The 19,612-nt window shown below is 41.9% G+C and overlaps 1 protein-coding gene across 1 annotated transcript; it reads right to left on the minus strand.

The window, feature by feature from the left end:
- Nucleotides 1-251: 251 nt before the first annotated feature.
- On the minus strand, nt 252-15,457 carry LOC104276973 (the record flags this gene model as incomplete). The annotated part of the gene is made up of 6 exons (XM_009873470.1): nt 15,385-15,457; nt 9,696-9,773; nt 3,535-3,657; nt 2,434-2,546; nt 1,640-1,783; nt 252-470 (listed from the first exon to the last, which is right to left on the minus strand). Coding segments are annotated over exons 1-6 (750 nt in total), but the record flags the coding sequence as incomplete, so codon positions are not given.
- Nucleotides 15,458-19,612: the final 4,155 nt, after the last annotated feature.

Consider the following 19,612-nt stretch of genomic DNA (forward strand, 5'->3'; position numbering starts at 1 on the left):
TCTGGAAATAGACAAAGATTCAAGAACCTGTACATTTGGCTGTGCAAGCAGGTAGAGATTCAGTTTAGATGCCAGCTGTCCAATAGGAAAACTCCAGTAGAAATGACCGAAGCTTCCTCAAAACCATAGGGACTTTCTTGGTCAAAGGTATACTACCAGTTCATTGCACTTTTGTTCAAGACAACATTTAGGAGCACATGGGAAAGAAGCGTCCAAGTCTGTACATGCTGGCCTCTTTCAAAGTACCATACCTTAGGACCACCTTCTATAAACTTTTTACTCGGAAGAAGGTGATAAATCGTGCCCTCATCAAGATACTTCTCTGGAATGACTTTTTTAACAACTCTTTCCAATAACTCCTTCTGTATTTGCTGGAGAGGGATGTCTGGGGCATGATGTACAGAAATCACAAGTGTGTGCACTCGTATGGGTTCCACTGCGCCATTATTCTCCTTGTATTCCATTGTGACCTAGAATGAAAAAAAAGAAGGGACAGTGAACAGTAAGGTCAAGAGCACCAGTTTGAAAAGTAAAAATGAACCTCATAGTTATTTTCTGCAACAAAAAGTAAACAGAGGAAGGGAAATGGGATGAAAACCGATGGATTGTTGCCAGTACTTAAAATCACTGTGGGAAAAAAAATGTAAAGTACTGAAGTACCACTACCAAAAGTCTCAACTAAAGGATACTACACATATTGCCACAAAGAAGCAACATAACAACAAGAAAGCTGCACAAGCCTAAGAGTTTACCAGCAGAGGCTAAAATTATTCATAATTTTGGCATGTTGACATAACCTGAAAGAGTGAACTACCACAGTAAAACCAAAATAGCTGTTGGAGGACCCTGCTAAAAATGAATGACTCTAATAAGTTATGTTGTTTCCTTTGCTACTTATTGCACAGCTTTTGTGTACATGTAAATATACACTGGCATTGCTCCATTCTTAGTATAGGTTTTCTTACAGACTATGAAGCTCTCTTTACTTTCCCACCCTTCAAAAATGCTTGGACAGATACATCACAAAGAAATCAGTGTATTAACTTTCTATGCACTGCTGACAAAAGGTAGAGACACAACCCATGTTGCACTGCAGCAGCTGCAGTATAACTCAATGCACTTCACCCCCACTAAGCAAAAGAAATTAAAACTAGAACACATTGCTGTCTTGGAAATGCCACCTTTGAGACTGCCGAAGTGCTTCACGGTTATAGTAGGCTCAGTGACTCACACACTCAGCTCTGCAATGCAGCTGTTCGTGGCTCTGACCCCTGACCAAGTATAGTATACATGTGATTTGAATCAAGAAAAGCTCTGTTTTAACTAGGGTGCCATAGTATTACACCAGACCATGCTTCTGTAATGTAAATATTTAATCAGAATAAAAACTATTCAATTGTTAGTAATTTGTTAAACTTCTTAATCACCAGAGGAAAAGAAGCAAAATACAAGTGTTGTTTTGAAGAAACCTGCTAAGACACTGATAGAACATTTAAACAAACCATGTGTGCTTCATACAACTCACACCACCCTGGAACACAAAAATGACAGCACCACTTTTGTCAAACGTGGGTTCTGATTTAGCATCAAATAGGGTAACTTATTGTTTCTCACCCTCATGTTTTATGCATCTACAAACCTGTGTTTTCCCATCTGGTCTAAGCCAGGGCCATGTGCCATTGCGTTCCAGAGCCTTTATGCTTGCAGTCAGTTTGTGTGCCAGTAAGAGTGTTAAGGGCATACATTCCTCAGTTTCATCAGTGGCATAGCCAAACATCAGACCCTGCAGTAAAAAAACAGGGAACTGCATTGAAAAAAGGGGAAATAAGACACTTCTATGTTCTCTTCCTATTTCTGCGTCTCTCTTTGCCACATAGTACTTTAAAACCACCCAAGCCTAGAAAGAGACAGCAGTAACATTCAGAGTGAATACACTTTTACATATAACCAGCTTGAAATAACATATATATATCTGCACACACAAGAATCAGGCCCATAGCCAGGTCCGGTTCCCAAAAATTACTCTGCCTTAAGCATCCATAAGAACCTGCCTCAAGGCTTAAGAGACATAAAGCTCACAAAGACTGGTCAGTCTTCTCCCCACACGTGACAACTAAAATAACACAGCATTTGATGCCTAAAAGTCAACCCAAAAGACTTGAAAAACAGAAGCTGACATCAACTGATAAAAAGCTTAATTGTAGTCTTATCCAATAAAGCCCCTGGGTATGGGAAAAGCAACCTTCACCCAAGCTAGTGAAGAACATGTCACTTTTTTGCACTTCTGGGTGATTAAGAAAGTGCACAAAGAAAATGCTGATAATTCTTGCAATTTGCACAATAGCTTTAAAGGAAAAGCTCTGGTCCAACACAATTCTAACTGCTTATGTAAAAGAAAAATCTGAGTAAGTGCCTGGAATTAAGTCCCATTACCTGATCCCCTGCTCCAATGTCATCGTCACTCTTGCCATGGGAAACAGCTTGCTTGATCTCTTTACACTGTTGTTCTAAGGCCACCAGAACGGTACAAGTCTTATAGTCCAGTCCTAGTGAAGGGAGTTTTGTAAAGCTAGATCATACATTCTTGAGAGTTCTCAAATTGCTAGAAAAGCTCTTAGGGATTAACAAGTTATCTTGGCTAAAACTTTTAAAACTCTAAGCATGTAAGCTTTCTATACTATGTTTTATATTGCTAATAGACGCAGCCAGCACATTTATATAACAGTGTCAGGATGTGGGCAAGTTAGTGGTATTAGTTCAAACTTAAGCTCTTGAAACCGAGAGCATAAATGTAATCCTACAAGTTGCCCCACCAAAGCTTATTACATAGCCCATGATGATTTGTGTTGAAACCATTTAGGTGTTAAAGCTGGGAGAGGAGTGTGGAAAACGTTGCCAGAAACTGGTTTTCAGTTTTTCTTGTAGTAGGTTCTAGAGTTCAATAGAATTACAGAATCATAGAATTGTTGAATTGCTTAGGTTGAGAAAGACCTTTAAGACCGCTGAGTCCAACAATTAACGTAGCAACACCAGGTCCACCGCTAAACCATGTCCAAGAGAAAAGCTGTATCATGCATGAAGAGGGATAACTGAAGTAGAATAGTCATGTAAGGAGTAGTACTGCTGAAAGGAAGCTACTTTGGGAAATGCATTAAGAATACATAAGGAATTCCCTTGAGTGTGGACTTCAAGCATCCTAGACTTATGCACTCCAAGGACAAGGAACATTGGTGTTAAAGTGTTCACTGTACAAACCTGTAGATGTAACCATGTCCTGTCACTCGTGCAAACACTAGTTCTTTTGCATCAGCGAAGCAAGGGCTATCTGACTTTCAAGAAAAAATCTTTTACAATTATGCCATCTTAAAACAGTGCATTCAGTAGCTCGCACTGAAAAACGTGTATCAACATGTGTTCAGTTTTCTCCTAGTCCTGGATATACATTTCATTCTATTTTTCAGAAGATCATAAACCCATGAGTTTGGACACATGCAGAACAGACCCAAGAATGAACACACGAAGTATCTTACTCACCTTTGGAAGAGTCATCATACCCTATCCTCTTAAGGGTCTCCCTTACAATTTGTTGGTAATCTACGATAGCTTGGGATGTGATCTCTCCACAAAGCAAAATCATTCCAGTTTTTGCTACACATTCTGCGGAAAATAGATGAGACATCAGAATTTTACTGCTACTATTTTACAGTTATGCAGGGAGATCCTGAAGATGGTTTTATGAACAAAGGATTGGTCATAGGGGAAACCCTGTAAAGCCTTAGCATACATACAGGTCTGTGTGCAACCACTCTTCAGCTGATATGAACATTAAAATGCCTGCAGAAGGTATAGGGGAGGGAGTGTCCATCTTCCCCAATTATCCTGTCACCATAGTGGTCAGCAGGAAACAACTGTAAGAACAGATCGAGTATATAGAGCTATTTGTTCAAATACATCCACGATCTCCAAAAATTTCAGCTCAAGGTCTTCCTGAAGCTAAAGGGACATAATTTTTTCACAGATGGCATTGCTAGTCTGTGATAGATTTTTGTTACAGTAATTTACCCAGTTGCCGTTGACAATCATGAAAACTTTTAACATCTCCAGGATCCTGGAGCAAGAAGATACACTCCTTCATTACAGATTTTATGAAGATTCTTTTCATATCTTACTTCCTTGTTTGTTTCAAGTGTTCACTTGGCCTCCAACCTTTTCTGTTTCATGTTAAAACACACGGCAAACGATCACAAAAAATTCACCATGTCAATACAACTACAACTGCACGGTTCTACTTTGTATCTCATCCAAACTTCTCTTTCTCCAGACTGGGAAGGGCCTAGGCTATTCACTGAAAGACACTGTATGGCCACAGAATCACGGAATCATTGAGGCTGAAAAAGACCTCTGAGATCATCAAGTTTAGCCTATGACTCAACACCATCACACTGGCCACGATTGTATTCATCACTACTGCCATACAATCTTACTATAGCCTTTTTTTCAGATGAGAAAAGAGAAACAGATTTCACTCAGTATTCAAGACAGGCAACCATGGATTTACGTGACTTAATGATGTTCTCAGTTCCACTCTTCATTCTTTTCCCAGCAAGCCCTAACATTCAGCTTGGGTTTTTATTTCTACTGAGTATTAACTCTTTTCATAGAAACAGATGTCTATTACAACCCTAAAATCTTTCTTCCAAATGCTTACAGTGAACTGCAAACCTTATGTTCGATACATGGGGACAAGATTGCTCCCTTCCCCCTTGCATTAGTCTACACTGAATTTCAGCTGTCACTTTTATCATCCAGTCACCATCTCATTTTAATAATTTTATTTGATTTCAAGATTAAATATTACAGGCAGCAATATGCTATAAAATTGCATAACTATGGACTGCAGCATCACGTAAAGAAAATAAAGCTATCTTTAACTGTCATTAGCTTAGATAATTCAGACAAGTAGTTGAGAATTTAGAACAAGCTTGTCTGAAAGAGGAATTAGTTTATATCGAACTCTTAAACAACATCCTAGCTGGCATGGTATCTCTGAATTACACTTTGGATACAGTAGCCCTAAATATGTACAACACACCAATCCCATGTCATGATACATCTATGCTACAGGATATCCTGGTACCATTATTTTCATACTCAGTCTGTGCTCCCACTCTACTGACCAGCAGTGCTCTTCCTGTTTTATGACTCCAGTTAGCAGTTTTTATATGTTTTTATCCACACAGACTACAGAAATCAGGGATTCACCTATGTAATCATGTCAGATCTCAGTCTTCTTTATGTATAAGACAAACTGATCATGCTTCTCCCATCTCTTATGATGCTTTTTTCAGTCTCTGTCATTTTTGTTACCATCTCCAGCTTTTCAGCAGTTTTGGAAGTGTAACTGCCTGCAATACTGAAATAGATGCTTCACAAAGTCTAACATATATCCTAAACCATTCCCTGCCATGTCTCCTCACTGCTTACATCTACATATCAAGCATCACACGAGATTTTTCAAATGAAGCCTCATATCAGATCACTGTATTTGTGGGATGCAGCTCATTCTCTGTGCTGTAACTATGGCCTTAATGGCTTGTTCTAAGGAAAAATTTATCGTATTCAGAGAGCCAGAGAGCTCTTTAGACACACTCCCTTTTTGCATCCTTTCTCACTTGGCAACTCAGCTCATTACAATCTGATATGTTCTTAGCCTCTAGAAAAGCTGATGTTGCTAGAGAAAATGTCCATGTAAAATACAAGGTAGTCCTAACAGAAAATCCCAAGCAAAAAGCAAGCCACTTTGATCAGACTCACATTCAAATTAGCTGTGCACTTATTTTCCTCTGAACAGAATTACAGAATCACAGAATTGCCCAAACTGGAACAGACTTTTAGGATCTTGATTACAATCATTAACATAACACTGACATATCCTTGGTTAAACCATATCCCTAAGGACCCAACTCTTAAATGCCTCCAGAGATTGGGACCCCACCACTTCCCTGGGCAACCCCTTCCAATGCCTGATAACCCTTCAAGTAAAGAAATTCTTCTGGATATCCAGCCTAATCTTCCCTTGGTGCAACTTGAGGCCATTTCCTCTTGTCCGATTACTTGGTTGAACAGACTGGGTACAAGTATTTTTACTTGGTTAAACAGCCAGGTTGAACCAAAGGTATCATCCTGCTCCTCAAGGCACAGTAAATATTTGTTTAGCACTTCTGGATTTTGACTTTTATTTATACCTTTTACTCAGTCTATGAAGAAATTAATTTTGATATTTATCTTTCCTCAGTTCTCATGTTCCCTAATTTTCTTATATTGCTCATTATCATTACCCCTGTCACAGACTCACAGAATATTAGAGGTTGGAAGGGATCTCTGGAGATCATCAAGTCCAACTCCCCTGCCAGAGGAGGACCACAGAATCTAGGGCAGGTCACACAGAAACACATCCAGATGGGTCTTGAAAGTCTCCAGAGAAGGACACTCCATAATCTCTCTGGGGAGCCTGTTCGAGTGCTTTGTAACCCTTACAGTAAAGAAGTTCTTCCTCATGTTGAGGTGGAACTTCCTGTGGTCTAGCTTCAATCCATTGCTCCTTGTCCTATCATAGGGCACAAGAGGTTGTCCCTTCCTTCTTGATGCCCAGCCCTCATGTATTTATATACATTAATTAAATCCCCTCTCAGTCTTCACTTCTCCAGATTAAAAAGCCTCAGGTCAGAGAATTACAGAATCATTGAGGCTGGAAAAGCCCTCTGAGATGATGAAGTCCAGCCTATGACCCAACACCACCACATTGGCTAGACCACGGCACTAAGTGCCACATCCATCCTCTCCTTAGACATCTCCAGGGATGGTGACTCCGCCAATTCCCTGGGCAGTGCATCCCAATGTCTGATCATCCTCTTCATGAGGAAGGGCTTCCCTGATGTGGTTTCAGGCCGTGCCCTCTCATCCTGTCACTACTTGCCCAGGAGAAGAGCCCAACCACCACCTGACTACAACTTACATTCAGGCAGTTGTCCTCTACAGCGATAAGGTCCCCCTGAGTCTCGTCTTCTCCAGGCTAAACACCTCCAGCTCCCTCAGCCTCTCCTCATAGGACTTTCCCTCCAGACCCTTCACCAGCCTCGTTGCTCTCCTCTGGACCCGCTCCAGCACCTCAAGATCTTCCTTGCAGTGAGGGGCCCAGACCTGCACACCGGGCTCGAGGTGAGGCCTCACCAGCGCTGAGCACAGGGGCAGAATTACATCCCTGCTCCTGCTGGCCACATTGTTCCTCATACAAGCCAGGATGCCATTGGCCTTCTGGACCACCTGGGCACACTGCTGGCTCATGTTCAACCAGTTGCCAACCAGGACTCCCAGGTCCCTCTCCACCAGGCTGCTCTCCAGCCACTCCAGCTGCAGGCGGTTATCATGGCCAAAGTGTAGGACCCTGCACTTGATTTTGTTGAACTTCATACTGTTGGCTTCGGCCCATCAACCCAGCCTGTCCAGGTCCCTCTGCAGTGCCTTCTTACCCTCTGACAGATTGACACCCTCCCCTAGCTTGGTGTCATCTGCAAACTTACTAAGGGTAGACTCATCCTTTCCTCACAGGGCAGGCATTCCAGTTCCTTAATCATCCTTGTAGCCCTCCAATGGACTCTCTCAAGTAAATCCCTGTCCCTCTTGAACTGTTGAGCCAAGAACCGAATGCAATACTCTAGGTGAGGTCTCACTAGGGCAGAGTAGAGGAGGAGAACCTCCCTCCATCTGCTGGACACACTCTTCTTAATGCACCCCAGGATCCCATTGACCGTCTTGGCCGCAAGGACACATTGCTGTCCCATGGACAACCTGTTAACCACCAGAACTCCAAGGTCCTTCTCCACAAAGCTGCTCTCTAGCAGATCCCTCCTAACCTGTACTCCTTCCCAGAGGTAGGACTCCACACTTATTCTTGTTGAACCTCATTAGGTTCCTCTTTGCCCAGCTCTCCAGCCCATCCAAATCTTTTTGAATGGCCACACAGCCTTTAGTTGTATCAAACAAGCCTCCCAGTTTTGTATCATCAGCAAACTTGCTGAGAAGACACTCTGTCCTGTCACCAAGGTCGCTGATAAAGATGTTGAACATGACTGGACTCAGCACTGATCCCTGGGGCACTCCACTAGTTACAGGTCTCCAGTGGGGCTCGGCACCATTGACCACCACTTTTGGGCTCTGTTGTGTAGCCAGTTCTTAGTCCATCTCACTGTTTGTTCTTCTATCCCACACTTCCTGAGCTTGCTTATGAGGATGCTATGGGAGACTGTGTCAAAATGCATCTACCCATTCAGTCCCAACATCACAGAATGCTATCAGATTAGTCAAGCGTGATTTCCCCTTGGTAAATCCATGCTGACTACTCCTGATAACCTTCTTCTCTTCCATGTGCTTAAAGATGACCTCCAGAATGAGATGCTCCATCATTTTTCCAGGGTCTGTAGTTTTCTAGATCCTCCTCCTTGCCCTTTCTGAAGGCTGGAATGGCATTGGCTCTCTGTTTGGGGCTTGGAGGAAGTGGTTTTTAAAAACTGAGCAACTTTCTTGGGCTCCCTTACCCTCCAGAGTCTTAGCTCACAGGATTCCTGCAAGCAGATCTTGGAAGAGTACAAAGCCCTGTGGAAGTCCAGGGTTGCAATGCTACTTATTGCCCTGCTTCTTCCTTGTAAAATACTAAACTCTACCATGTCATGATCACTGTTGCCAAGGCTGTTCCCAAACTTAATGTCTCCAAACAGCACCTCTTTATTCGTTAATACAACGTCCAGTAGCACACTTCTCCTCATTGGTTCCTCCACTACCTGCATCAAGAAGTTATCATCGATGCACTGCAAGAGCCTTTTGGACTGAATATGCCTAGCTGTGTGGGCTTTCCAACAAATATCAGGGTAACTGAAGACACCCATGAGTACCAAGGAGTGTGTTCTAGAGGCTACTTCCAGTTGACTGTAGAAGGCCTCATCAACATCTTCTTGGTTTGGTGGTCTATAGTAGACACTCATAACACTTTCACCTCCCCTTTGCATGTCTCTTAACGCTTACCTACAAGCTTTTCACCTGTTCTACCTTCCCCCATGAACAGAACTCAATGCACTCCAGTTGCTCTCACACATAAAAAGCAACACCAAGCAACGTCTCACCTTGCTTATCTGTCATTCCTAAATAGTACCTAGCCATCCATGACAACATTCCAGTTATGGGAGATGTCCCACCATGTTCCAATGATTGCAATTATATCACAGCCATGCAACATAATGCAGATCTCCAACTCCTCCTGCTTATTCCTCATACTCTGTGCACTGGTATATAAGCATTTCAGAGAGGGAGTCAAGCAATTAGTTTTCACTCTTGCTATCTGAGCAATTGTCAGCCATAGTTTTTCCTGAAACCACTAGTTTATCCTGATTTATTTCTTACATTTCATCATTTTTAATTTGTACTGGACTACTATATATTTCCTTTTTTCTATTCATTTTCTCAAGCTTTTTTTTCTGCCTTCCCTTCTTCTCTGAGTCAGTGTCCCACAGTTTTCCTCTTGACTGACTGCGGTAGTGTTGACTGCCAGTCAGCTATTGCAAGAATTTTGGATCACGGGATGTTAGATCAATATGGCTTACTTGTACTCCATTAATCTGTTTTTCTATCTGTATTGTACTTACCACAGGCAACCTTGGCATCTGGATCAATACTGAGATGAGCATCTAGAACAGCATCACTTATTTGATCACACATCTTATCTAGAAGATAAACATAAAACAGACATTTCCTTTTGTGATTAAAAAAAGAAGTGATTTTTTAACAGAATTTTCATTTCCAGTGGGCAAGAGGCTTCTGTTCACATATCATCTGCTAAGAGGCAAGTTTAGCAGCTTATATTCAGAAAGGTATGTCTCATCCTCTTTTCATTTGTCTCCTCAAATCAATCCTAATCAACATTTTATTATCATCTGCACAGGCCAGCAGCCTCCCAGGTGAGGGGACAATGAAAAATCCCACAAAGACGTCCTGAAATATTAGTTTCCAGAGAATAGAAGATACAAGTAGTAATTTTGGAAGAAGTATGTAAACAAAGACATTTCTGTAGGGGTTTTGCACTCTTCCACACTTTATTTTAAACTTTGGATTATATTTTCGGTATGAATTACGTATTTTGAGGTACATCTTATAACAACCAGACTTCTGCACTTAAGGCAGTGTTTATCCCTTGAGCATGTAGAGTGAGGACCTTTGAGATCTTGTGTGTCAACTTTTTTGGACGACAAGAGGCATTGTTCTCCATACAAACAGGTACATTAGATTGAAGTCCACTCCTGCAATGATCCACAACTAGCCTGGAGAAAAGAAGGTTCCAGAGAGACCTTACAGCAGCCTTCCAATACTTCAAGGGGGTCTACAGGAAAGAAGAGGAGGGAATGTTTATCAGCAAGTGTAGCGATAGGGCAAGGGGTAATGGTTTCAAACCAAAAGAGGGGAGATTTAGATTAGATATTAGGAGGAAATTCTTTACTGTGAGGTTGGTGAGACACTGGAACAGGTTTCCCAGAGACATTGTGGATGTCCCCTCCCTGGACGTGTTCAAGGCCAGGCTGCACAGGGCTTTCAGCATGCTGACCTAGTGGGAGGTGTCCCTGCCCGTGGCAGGAGTTCGAACTAGATAATCATCAAAGTCCACAGAATCACAGAATGATAGCGGTTGGAAGGGACCTCTGGAGATCATCTAGTCCAACACCCCTGCCAGAGCAGGTTCATCTAAACCAGGTTTCACAGGGTGGCATCCAGGCAGATTCTGAATATATCCAGAGATGAAGACTCCAGCACGTCTCTGGGCAGCCTGTTCCAGTGTTCTGCCATGCACAAAGTAAAGAAGTTCTTCCTCACGTTTAGACAGAACTTTATAGGTTCAGGTGTGTGCCAGTTAACTCTTGTCCTGTCACTGGGTGCCACTGGAAGAAGGTTGGCCCCATCCTCCTGACACTCACACATTAATAAAGCTCCTTCTCAGTCTTCTCCAGACTAAAAAGTCCCACGTCCCTCAGCCTTTCTTCATAAGAGAGATGTTTTAGTCCTCTATTCATCTTTGAGGCTCCTTTCCAGTACCTTCTTCAGCAATTCCCTGTCCCTCTTGACCCGGGGAGCCTAGAACTGGACACAGTACTCCAGATGTGGCCTCATCAGGGCCATCTAAAGGGGAAGGATGACTTTCCTTGACTTGCTGGCCACACTCCTCTTGATGCACCCCAGGATGCCATTGGCCTTCATGGCCTCAAGGGCACACTGCTGGCTCTTGGTCATCCTGTTGTCCACCAGGCCTCCCAGGTCTTTTTCCACAGAGCTGCTTTCCAGAAGCTCAGCCCCCCAACCTGTACTCATACATATGGGGTTATTCCTCCCTAGGTGCAGTACCCTGCACTTGCCCGTGTTGAATTTCATAAGGTTATTCTTTGCCCGACTCTCTAGCCTGCCCAGGTCATGCTGGATGGCAGTGTACCCTTCTGGTGGTGTGTCAGCCGCTCCTCCCAGTTTTGTATCCTCAGACAGGTTGGTGAGGGGACGACCTATCCTTTCATCCAGGTCACTGATTGAACAGGACTCGACCCAGTACTGATTCCTGGGGGACTCCAATGGTTACAGGTCTCCAGCTGGACTCTGTGCCTCTAATCACAATCCTCTGAGATCTATCTTTCAGCCAATTTTCAAGCACTTCTGGCTGCATCCTATCGGGATTCATGGACTTGTGGATATCCAGTGTACATAACCGATCTCTGATTTGATCCTCCTCAACCAAGGGAAAAAACTTCCTTCCTCCAGATTTTCTCTGTTGCCTCCAAAGTCTGGGACCCCTGAAGGCTGGCCTGAGCAGTAAAGACTGAAGCAAAGGTGGCATTCAGTAACTCTGTCTTCTCTGCATCCTCTGCCTCATTCAACTGCGGCCCCACATTTTTTCTAGTTTTCTTTTTTGCCTCCAATGTACTTGAAGAAACCCTTCCTGTTGACCTTGAGACCCTTTGCCAGGTTTAATTCCAAGGAGGTCTTGGCTTTCCTTGTTTCATCCCTGCGTAGTCTGGCAGCATTCTTGTTCCAACCCAAACCACTCTGTGATTCTGTCTGGCTCATCTGAATTTAGAAAAGCATCTGCAAAAATTCTCTCAGGGTCAAGCACTGCCACTCACAAGTTTCCATAGTTATATTTCTGAGTTTGGGGTTTTTTTCAGGACAAAAGCACTGGAGAGAAAAGTTTTTATCTATTCTGTGTTTAGCACCTATGACTTATTGTCTGTGTAAGACACAAGTGGGAAAACATATTTGGTTTATTAAAAGTTAATGAACAATTTAGGGCACAAATTGATATTCTTTTCCCCATCAGTGAAACTGAACCAGATAAAAGAAATCTGTATTATTTCTTCAAAAATACAGGTTTGAAGGATTGCCTATCTGCAGAACAAACATAAGGAATGTGAATCAATCTTCATCCACCATCATTACAAAAGAAGGTATCAAAAACATGTTCAGCCACACAACTATACAGCCAAATATACAGCACTGTCTGTATCAATGAGCCAGACACCTATATTGTTTGTAACAGCCTATATAATTACCTATAAAATTGCTAGGCTAAAATAACTCTCTTGTAGGAGCAAATACCATTACATATGTGTACAGTCTCTTTCCAAAGAGGAAATTAATGAAGAAACATAACTGAATGCCCACTTTAAACTACTTATTTACTTTTGAAGAAGATCTAGTCTGGAAACAAACAAACATCAAAATTAAATTGTAAAGTAAGAGTAGAGTTATTCTGCACTTGAAAAGTCTGTAATTCAATGCAAAGTTTAAGTGCAAACTGATTTTTAGTATCAGATCTGTAGAGTAATACCTTTCAGTACAATCTAAAAGCAAGGAAATGTGAAAGATGCTGTAACTTTGAATGGACAAGCCATTGTGCTATCAATACTACCTCACTCAAATAAGAACTGAAACCAGGCTACAAGCAAAGCACAAATGCTAAAATGTACGCACCTCTTTTAATCACACAGGCTACAGTGATTTCAAACTCAGCATGAGTTTTGCTTATGGAGGTGCATAGCTCTCTTCTTCACTGGCATAATTTTCACAATCTGAATCAGCAATTTCCATACCTTTCTGTTTTGTTGCCAGTGTTTTCCCCAATCAAACTGAAGCTAAACTATTAACTGTGCTTTTCATAAGCAGTTGAGAAGTAAGTCCGACAATTTAGAGGCTTGAAAAAAAGGAAAACAACAACAACAAATAAAAGCCAACTTGATAGCTGTGATGGTTGCAGAGTTTCCTTCTCTGGAGACATTCAAAACTCGCCTGGATGAGTCCCTGCGTGACCTACTCTAGGTGATTCCATTTGGCAGGGGTGTTGGATTAGATGATCTTTCGAGGTCCCTTCCAGCCCCTCACATTCTGTGATTCTGTGTGATTCTGTGAAATCTGTCTCCTTATTTTTGCTGCACTGAACCCCATCTCACACACTGTCTTACTGAAATTTCTTGCTTGTGTATTTACTGAGAGAATCAGCTCTCAGTCAGCTACTTAAGTTATATTGCACCTTCACTGATAAAAACTGACCCAGTTTGAAGACACAAGGACATAAGATGAAAGACAGAAACATCACGTGGTCTTAACTTCAGATCCAGAAAGCAATCAAGCATAAAATGAGCAATGCCAGGTTCCAAAGGTTGTCATCTGGCTAGCTGCCAACAACCTTGAAGCAAACCAAGTCCTGAAGATTGCAAAACTATTGCAGACCTGAGGGTCCAATGCTCAAGTAGAAATGGCATAATCTGGAGCAACTGGTAAATTTTATAGCCTTCAGCTCTTTGCACCATTAGAACATACAGTGTAGTATTTTGAAACAAGTAAGTGGTTGTGGGAGTTCAAGATCTAATGTTACCTTCTGCAATGGTCCTGCAGCTCTTGTACTGTTCACTAGCGGCTAGGCAGACAGACTAATATGATTGGATCATACTGTGCCATTCCCACCTAATGATTAAGAATCCTGAGAATACAGATACACAAGAAAAATTCAGCTGCAAACCTTCCGTGTGTGTGTGAGGGTCAAAACAGGTTAAGACGCTGGAACAACCATAAACCGTGACTGAAATGCAAAGAGCAAATTTATTCTCGCTACCAGAGAAACTGGAGAACCTTTGTAGCAGCACCCAGGCAGAGGCACACAGGCAGCGATCACACAAGCAGCACAACAAGCAGCAGCGCAGGCCTGCGGAGATCTCTCCTTGCTAGAAAGTGTGTGGTATTTAACCTACTGCTTTGTTACATTTAACCTGTTGCTCTCTCCGAGTTCCCAGGACTCGGACGACAGATTTGCCATGTCCCATCCCACAGTGGGGCAGGGATGCAAGAGGTGCCCCTGCATCTATCCGAGGCCTCTGTTATCTAAGTGCGGGTGTGCTGCTTATGGAACACATAAGGCCAAGCAGTAATCCAGTCTGATGTTTGTGTTTTCTGACACTCCAGCTGCAAGTCACATGAGTGTACCTGCAGTCCTCCTTGCCAATCTTCCGTTATACTCTCGCAGTTTGACAACACCCTCATTTTCTCACTATTAGGTTTTTTCATTCCTTCTACTATGGAAAAAGTAAGAAGTAATGTTATTTTGAGTCTTAACATTAAAAAGCTCCATTTGAATGTTTTGCCTTTACTGTAAATTTGAGTCACTAGTATGTCTGCTAAAGATCCAAATTTCCTCCAGTCCATCGGTTAAAATGGCTTCTAGCTACGTATTTCTGTAAACAAAGGTGTACGAAAAACAGCTGAACTTAATGAACAGCAATTAGAGCTGAAGCATTGTCTTGTGGTCTCATGCCTGCAAAATCCAGGCATGTAAAGTACAGCAAAGCACAGAATATGTAAACTTGTCTTAGGGAGAGCAACACAGCAAAATGGCAGTATCTGGAATGCGGCTCTGATGAAACATTTTGGAGATCCAGAGTTCACTGATCACCTATAATAAATACTTTTTTCATTACATTTCAAACTTTCAAACAAATACTTTTTTCATTACATTCAAAACTGAATTGTAATCCCAGTACACATGGCAGCTTCAAGTTTACCTGTAGAATACCTCTCCATGCTTTTTTCTCTCAAGCAAAAGTTTTAAGTTGTGTATGTCAGATTATACTGCATACTAAACAAGTAAGACAAATTCTCACTGAACAAAGAAAGACACTAATCTGAAGCCTTTTCAGAATAATTAACTGGTGCTTTCTTTTCTCCACTGGGGGAGACATGACTGAACCTTCATCAGATAGCATTCTTCAGCGCAAATGTTAAAAGCAAAAACTCAGTCACATATTTACTTACCAGAATGTCCTTCAGCAACAGATTCTGAGGTAAAAAGAAATCGTTTTTCTTTATTTGAGGTATGCATTGACATGTCTTGGTATCCTTAGCAAGCTGCAAATGGGAAAGACACAATGCACCTGGACTACAGAACAAGCACAGGCAGAAGGCAAAGTGGAAAGGTTAACGTATCTATGCAAACAGCTGATATAATTGCTTCTGCGTGTTTGTTCCTCAGGAGTTCAGCAGATTACGACTGATCTGTGTAGGTTTTACAATGCGCTGCTACAGAAACTCCTCTCATAAGACTTTTGTGTTTGGTTAATTGTTGTTGTGCTAAACACTGCAGAAGTGTTATCATTACGTGACATGTGAGTATAGCTAAGCCAGAGTTCAGTGGTTTTGCACACTTTCCCAAGCCTTCATTCTTACTCTTCTAAGTAAAGCTAAAAAGCCCTTTCAGATAAAAAGCCCTTTCAGAGCCAGCCAAAAAGCCAACTAAAAAGCGCTTTCAGATAGTAACTTGGCATGGAGATTTTACTGTAATTTGTAAGGGCAAATGGTGGCTTTACCTTAATTTGTAAGGGAAAATTACACTTTCTCCTAATATCCATACACTGGACTCAGCTGCAGTAGTGAACTGTGCAGAAAAGTATCTCTCTTTATGTGAGAACAGCTGTTCATAACAGCTCCAGGTAGCAAGCTGTGCTCTTCTTTCCAAATACTATTGGTGTCAGTGGCTAAGTGAGGAGCTGTAGCACAAATAACAGCAAGCTCTATAGAAAGAGAAACAAAGACAATAGGTTCATTATAAGTTGAATTCTGAGAATAAAAGCTATGCCTTAGCTCAAGAAATCTTAAGCTTCTCAATAGTCAGGCTCGCAAAATTCATTTTACAGACACTTTTTCTCACTTCATTTGCCTTGATGAAGACAGACTAGTAGGAAACAGCTGGACTCAAGTATCTATCTAAATTAAGCAAAGAAACGCTGCCCCTTTGGAAAGACTATTTGACTTTGGCTTATTTCAGAATGCAGGGCAAAAGCACAACCCGAGTACAGCACAGTATCACAAAGCTATCTAGGAACAACAACAGATGCATCTGGCCTTAAAAACACTTGTCCTTCCGAGCTCTACGCTGCTGCAGTACATTAGGTTGAGCTCAGCTTCTCTAAATCAGTAGTCATTTCTGAAAATATTGCTCTATAATCTAAGCATGCTAAACAGTAACAAGAGTGGAACTGAGACACAGCTACAACTTCAGCTGTAACTGAAGGCTTCTCTGCTCTCCATCACAAGATAACCACACTTTCTACCAGGCCACCAGCAAACAACTCAGAAGAGATATGTGTTAATTCTGCAAAGAGGTCTCCACTGCTAGAAAGCAGCATGATTTCACTTCAGGACGTTTCCCAGCAGTGAGATTTAAGAGGCAATAAAAGCAGTAATGAAGGCAAGGAACTTAGGCCAACAAGTCAAAGCCAACTCTCAAAAAAAAAAAAGCAAAATCCTATTTCAGTTGCAAGAAAAACTGGAGATGACACTGCCTAGCTGTGGTAACTCAAGTGGTAGCTAGTGTGCTGCAACACGCCAGTCACCCTTGGTGAAAGCCACCACTCTTTGGAGTGATACATGAAGAGGTGACGTGGTTGAAGAGACTGCCTTCACACCTTTTTGGTTCTACCTTTTTTTCTAAATTCTAAGAAAAAAAACTTTCAGCACATAACACAAAAAACACCAGTTCTCAGAGGACACTGATTGCTTAAGTGTGGGCGGAGAGAATAAAACGGAAGACTTCAAACCACAGTTAATGATTATCAGAAATACGTTATGAAATTTATTAACTTATCTATTTTATTGCCTTTCTTTGGTTTCGAAATTTAATACAATACAATATAAAATTAAACTACTTATACAGAGATTTGCGTGCCTGGAGCTATTTCAGTTCTGTGTGAAAAATACCCTTTGAGCTGAAGTTACATGTTCCATTAAACACTTCATACAAAACATTAAAATATTCATATGAAGAATTTCAATCTTCTTCATCATGAGTTCATATCACATTGCATTCTAAAATAACTTGTGTTTTACCTTGTATCGTATACACTATTCTCAGTCAACATATGATCTGTAGCATGTTTTGTAATGTAAGGTATACATATACTTCAACCCTAGCCTTGAATGTAAAAGAAAAAAAAAGAAAATTTAGTCAATTTTGTAAGTGAGAAACCAAAAAATCAGAGGCAAGAGACACCAGAGCATAGGAAAGAGGTGCCAGGGAAGGAGAAACATGAAGGCAGGAGGATGCTAGAGAAAAAGGAGGCACAAGAGAATTTACTTGAGGAGGAATGGAGCAGACAGACACTTACATGGGAGCAGATGCACAAAAGAATTCACAGGGCAAGTACAATTCCAAAGGGTCTGCAGATGGTGGACAAGCCCATGCCAGAGGAATGGAAACAGAAACATGGAGAAGCAGAAGAATGGCAATCACAACACACAATCTTGTGCTCCCTATCATCTCACCCAAGGAACTGAGGCCAGGAAACAGAGTGGAGGGGTGTTCAGAGGGAAATTGGGATGTTTTCCCTAACTGATCTTTTGTCTTCTTTATTTTTCAATAGTAGAACCAGTAATTAAAAGTTTGTTAATTGGCAATAAGTCAAATTCCCTGCAACAAAACTGTTGTGACCTTTGTATCTCAGTCACTTATTCTGTAATCAGTTCAACAATGTGTGCTCCGCCTCAGACCACTCAGGTCAGCCCCAAATGAAAATGATGTTCATTCACACATCTGCCTCTGGAAACTTCTGCAGAACAACTGCTGTTCTTATGGGCAAATGTATTCAGGCCCTTATCTCCTGACTGTTTCTGGCACTCAGTGAAGACCTCAGAAGGTGATTTTCCAGTCCGTTCTCTGCTAAGGCCCCATACGTACTTGGCTGATGGCGAGGCCTCCCAGCTTTTCAGCTCTTACCTCCGGCCTCTCCTTGCTTCTGAGTGCAGCCAGAACTCCCATCTTTTCTTTGCAGGAAGACAACTCAAAATTTCAAGCATATAACACTCTCAGGCTGATCAGGTTTGGCATATAGCAAGGTTGACAGCACCCACCCACTTCCTTGCAGACTCCAACTGCTTTAAGAGCTAACCTCCACCAGATGCAGAAACCAAATCTGGGGCACAGCTGAGTGATTTCCAGAGTCTCTTCCAACTACTGATTAGATCGAGTTGTATTATTTCCAACACCTATGGATTTCAGAGATTTCTACAGCAGTTCTAGCGTATCTGCTGGACTCTTCCTTCCCAAAAGTCAAAAATTCTTCCCAATTTGTAGTACGTATTCAGCTGTGTATTTCTGATCTGGCCTCTGTACTCTTAGTTCCAGCTGACACAGGAGCTGAGGAAAATCAGTTTTTTACTGGAGGCAGCATCCTGCACTGGAAGAATGCAGTATCATGGTGTTCTTTGGTCTAGAACATATTGGATATCTAATTCCTCTCAGTAAGCTGAGCCAACAGTTTATGAATTAAAGTGCATTTTCAACATATTTTCATATAGGAATTTGTGCAAACCTAGAACATTTACACCTCATCAGTAAGCGTTTTCGGTCTCTGCAATTTGAATTCTTCATATGGTATTTGAATCCTTGGCCTGTTTTATGGCTTTTCCTTAGGAAATCCACTATTCAGTAAAGGGCTTTTCCAGAAACTGAAAAGACAAAGTTTATGATGACCAAGACACTGCCTGACAAAATCCTGACATAAATTCCTTTGAAGATCCTGACTCTTTCAGTTACAGCAAAAGACTTAAAAAATACCACCATTTCTCTGCAGTAAACCCTCTTTGTAACAGTGTTTGCATCACTTGAGTTAGAGCACAGCTTGACTGGAAACTGTAAGCCGTGCACAGGTTCCAGGTGGGCTGTCATTATGCTGTGAACTAAACGTGCCGACAGGAAAAAAAAACCTTGAAGGACGGAAAGCAGCACACAAAGTGAACGCTGAAGGTTGGTTTGGCAATAAAAAACGAAACAAAACCCAAACCCACGGATTGGGGACGGGAGGGAAGAGAGTTACTTGGACTTCAGACTCGGATTTTAAAATACGACTTATAAACAAGGCTGGGAATCTCCAGGTACTCCAGCCTCTGCTAAGTGTAATCGTCGGTGTCCACACACGACGTGCGAAGGCCCTTCGCGCTACCTCCGAGATGAACCCCTTACGAGGACGCGGGCGCTTCCCGCCTCACG

The sequence above is a fragment of the Apaloderma vittatum genome, unplaced genomic scaffold, assembly GCF_000703405.1.
Source record: "Apaloderma vittatum isolate BGI_N311 unplaced genomic scaffold, ASM70340v1 scaffold16837, whole genome shotgun sequence".
NCBI classification, from domain to species: Eukaryota; Metazoa; Chordata; class Aves; order Trogoniformes; family Trogonidae; genus Apaloderma; species Apaloderma vittatum.